At 38.7% G+C, this 3,594-nt stretch overlaps 1 protein-coding gene across 1 annotated transcript; it reads right to left on the reverse strand.

Annotated features, from left to right (window-relative positions):
- Nucleotides 1-428: 428 nt before the first annotated feature.
- LOC137614681 (uncharacterized) lies at nt 429-3,077 on the reverse strand. The gene is made up of 2 exons (XM_068344366.1): nt 2,688-3,077; nt 429-611 (listed from the first exon to the last, which is right to left on the reverse strand). The coding sequence occupies exons 1-2, from the start codon at nt 3,075-3,077 to the stop codon at nt 429-431; spliced, it is 573 nt and encodes a 190-aa protein (XP_068200467.1).
- Between the last annotated feature and the right edge of the window lie 517 nt (nt 3,078-3,594).

Below are 3,594 nucleotides of genomic sequence, written 5' to 3' on the forward strand. Positions count from 1 at the left end.
GAATACTAGTTTTTTTCATCTTTCCGTAAAAAGTTGTGGAGAGCAGCACATGCAAGTACCATTATGTCAACTTTTTTCCGGAGGTAAATTTATTGGTGCAAGGAACACTCGGAATATATTTGTAACCATTCCAAATACATTTTCCACGCTACGTCGTCCTCTGGAGAGTCGACTCGAAAATACCCGTTCGGTTGTAGTTTGTTTCTGGTATGGATATGGCTTCATTATATGACGTTGCAAAGGTAAGGCGTTGTCTGCAAAAAAGACAAATGGCAAGGTTTTATGGCTCCCAGGTAGCTTGGCATCCCCTGGCAATCCGGCAGACTGATTGCCAATACGCTGACTGATACTGGTGTTCGCCCACACACCTCCGTCAGACACCCGTCCATTTACACCATCTATATAGATGAAACTAAAATTAGCATCACCTACTGTATAGCCATAAGAATGATACTGTAAGTGCCTTTGTAGTTATAGAAATAGGACCCGGTACCAGGCGGCTGCCGCATTTCAATATGTTTGCCATCAATGGCTCCAAGGCAGTTTGGGAAATTCCACATCCTCCAAAAATCGTTGCTCACATTTTTCCTTTCCTCTGATGTTGAAGGCGTCTGTAAATACAGCAAAGAGCGCATAAATGCACTTAATTAGGCAATACAAAGTTATATTTGCCTGCTCCAATAAATATTCTCTCTCTCTCTCTCTCTCTCTCTCTCTCTCTCTCTCTCTCTCTCTCTCTCTCTCTCTCTCTCTCTCTCTCTCATGAAATATTGTGGTGGGTGTTATTGTAAATATCATCAATAAGTCTTCCCTCATTTGTAATACTATAACTCAGTATTTGAATATTGGTTAATTGTAATGAATCACACCGCGCATTTCGTTATATCCCATTGGTAACTGCTGCTACTCTGTCAGACCAAACCACACTGAACAATTAAATGTGGAGGTTGCCAACATATACACAATGTCAAGTGTACTTCTTGGTTACCAATAGTATCAAGCCATTTATGAATATGTACACACACACACACACACACGAAAAATTCAACAAACTAAAACTAATCAATGCGCGTGTATTTCAGTTATTCAACGATCCACTTCTGTTGGAAATTGACGAACCATCTGTTACTCCAAGATCACCCGTTGCTTCGCCATCAGACACTCCAACAGGCTCTGGTATGACCGACACTATTTCCTCAACTCCAACCGCTAATGTGAATAGCCAGAAACGCGAGGTCACACCTAAACCGGTAACGAGCAGAAAGCGAGCAACCAAAACGCCTTGTGCCCCTGATGATGTATTACAGGAAGCTCTCCATCAGATGAAAACACTAACATCGTCCGACGATATGATTAACAATGATGAATGTAATCCTTTAGGTGTTGTAATTGCTAATGACCTCAGACAAATGACTGGGGAGAACAGAATTTATGCACAAAAACTTGTTAATGACATCCTGCTTTTAGGTGAATTAGGCAAGATTTCTGCATCAACTAAGATTGTAGAGTGAGTTGTTAGAGACAGAAATGTGTTCATAGATAGGCCCCATCACAATACACAAGTGTTAAATGGCATTGCATGAACGAAACATGTCTAAAGATATGTTTGAATTATTTTGACTATTTACTTATTCATATTTAGCATTGTGCATACTGTACATGTTGACATGTATAAAAACAATAAAATTGGTTACGTTCGTAAACATAGTTTGTTTGAAAAATTATGATATCCCGTTCATTATCCTTCTCCGGGCCATCTACGATTAGTTATTAGGTTACTCCTCAAGTGAAAGTTATTTTCTCTTAAGCTCGATTTGTTTCAGCATATGCATAATCCCTTCATAAACAAACCAAGGTGGAGCATTTTAATACATTCAATGATGCAGTTCTGTATTATGCATACATGCACCATAACTATACTTGTATACAGATTACGCAGGCTATATACATAGTTTCTCCTGATGACGTAATCGTGTAAAAAGTTAATGGAAAAAAAAAATTATCCTTCCGCAATAAGCAACGCACACACACACCACGTCATTTCCTATGATTTTTATGACATCGATTCGAGTTAAGATAACTTATCAGACAGTGAAAGATTTAAGGAGGGCACTTGGTAATGTGCATCCCCCACCCCTATGGATATGAATACAAGAACATTGTTTTGTTTCAATAAATCATTAGTTAGGAGCAAAAATTTCCTTGGTTAATGATTATTCCAACTACTACTACTACTACTACTACTACTACTACTACTACTACTGTTACTACTACTACTACTACTACAACAACTCAAACTGGTTCTGCCACTTTTTCTACTAATACCAATACTGCAACTTCACTGGTTAATTTTTTGTAAGCTATAACTGTTGGAATCAATGTATCAATTATAATTCATTCACATTTCTCTCTCTCTCTCTCTCTCTCTCTCTCTCTCTCTCTCTCTCTCTCTCTCTCTCTCTCTCTCTCTCTCTTAGTACATATAATATATATGTGCATATGATGTACATCATGTGTGTGTGCATACATATAATTATTGTTATATGTGTACTGTATGTGTGCACGTTACATATATAAATGATAGTCATAAGTACAACCCAACTTCTATGAGAGATTTCTAGATCTGCCACTGTTATCAGATATACGACTGGTGTGAATTTGATGTTTTACGTATTGGTAAGTTTCACCCTAAGGTAGTCTTTTCTCAGGACTTCATAGATTTGTTTGCAGATTTCTGGAATTATTGCACTCAAACTCTGATTGCAAATACTTGTGGTGTATTGTAGTGATCTGTAGCTGCATTCTGTTGACAGAAAAAGTAATGTTGCATGCAGTTGAGCTTCAGCTGAAATACTTTGCCTCATATTGGTATCTTCTTTCATTATATATGGTTTCACTTTCGATAAAATGTTATAAAAAGTGTTACGGTTCATTCTCATATAATTGATGAAATCTGCCTCATAACCATGTTTCAGTTCCCGCAATATTGTCACGTGACTTCCTATGTCTTCTCTTCTTCGCAACCACTCTTTACACCACACCCTTTTCTGCTTTGTTGCCTTTACCTTTGCACACATTGCTATAACAATAGACAGCGCAATTTTCTTCTTGCGTGTCCTGCGATCCATGCAGCCCTAAACAACTTGATCCTGTATCAGTCACTGCCCAACCACCGTCGTTTGGACAGCAGTATAAATGAGTTCGACACGATTAGCTCGCAAAGAGTTAAAGTTTACCGAGCAGAGTTCGCTCGTGTGGACGGGGCCCTTACAGTGAAAATGTAACTATGATGGTTTTAGTAAGGAATATTTATGGGGGTTGGGGATACTACCGCTGGAGCGCTATTAGGTCTTTTGACTGGCCAGACAGTGCTACATTGGATCTCTCTCTTTAGTTACGGCTCATTTTTTCCCTTGCCTACACATACTCCGAATAGTCTGGCCTATTCTCTCCACATTCTCCTCTGTCATCATACACCTAACAACACAAAGATTACCAAACAACTCTTCTTCATCCAAGGGGTTAACTACTGTACTAAAATTGTTCAGTGACTACTCTCCTCTTGGTATGGGTAGAAGAGACTATTGTAGCTAT

This window comes from Palaemon carinicauda, chromosome 21, assembly GCF_036898095.1.
Source record: "Palaemon carinicauda isolate YSFRI2023 chromosome 21, ASM3689809v2, whole genome shotgun sequence".
NCBI lineage: Eukaryota > Metazoa > Arthropoda > Malacostraca > Decapoda > Palaemonidae > Palaemon > Palaemon carinicauda.

Excerpts from the sequence above, each read along its gene's own strand:
- LOC137614681 (XM_068344366.1), bottom strand. The coding sequence starts at position 3,077 with ATGTGTGCAAAGGTAAAGGCAACAAAGCAGAAAAGGGTGTGGTGTAAA. Across the intron at positions 612-2,687 it reads TGAGAAAAGACTACCTTAGG|ACGCCTTCAACATCAGAGGA; the intron begins GTGAAACTTACC and ends CTGTATTTACAG.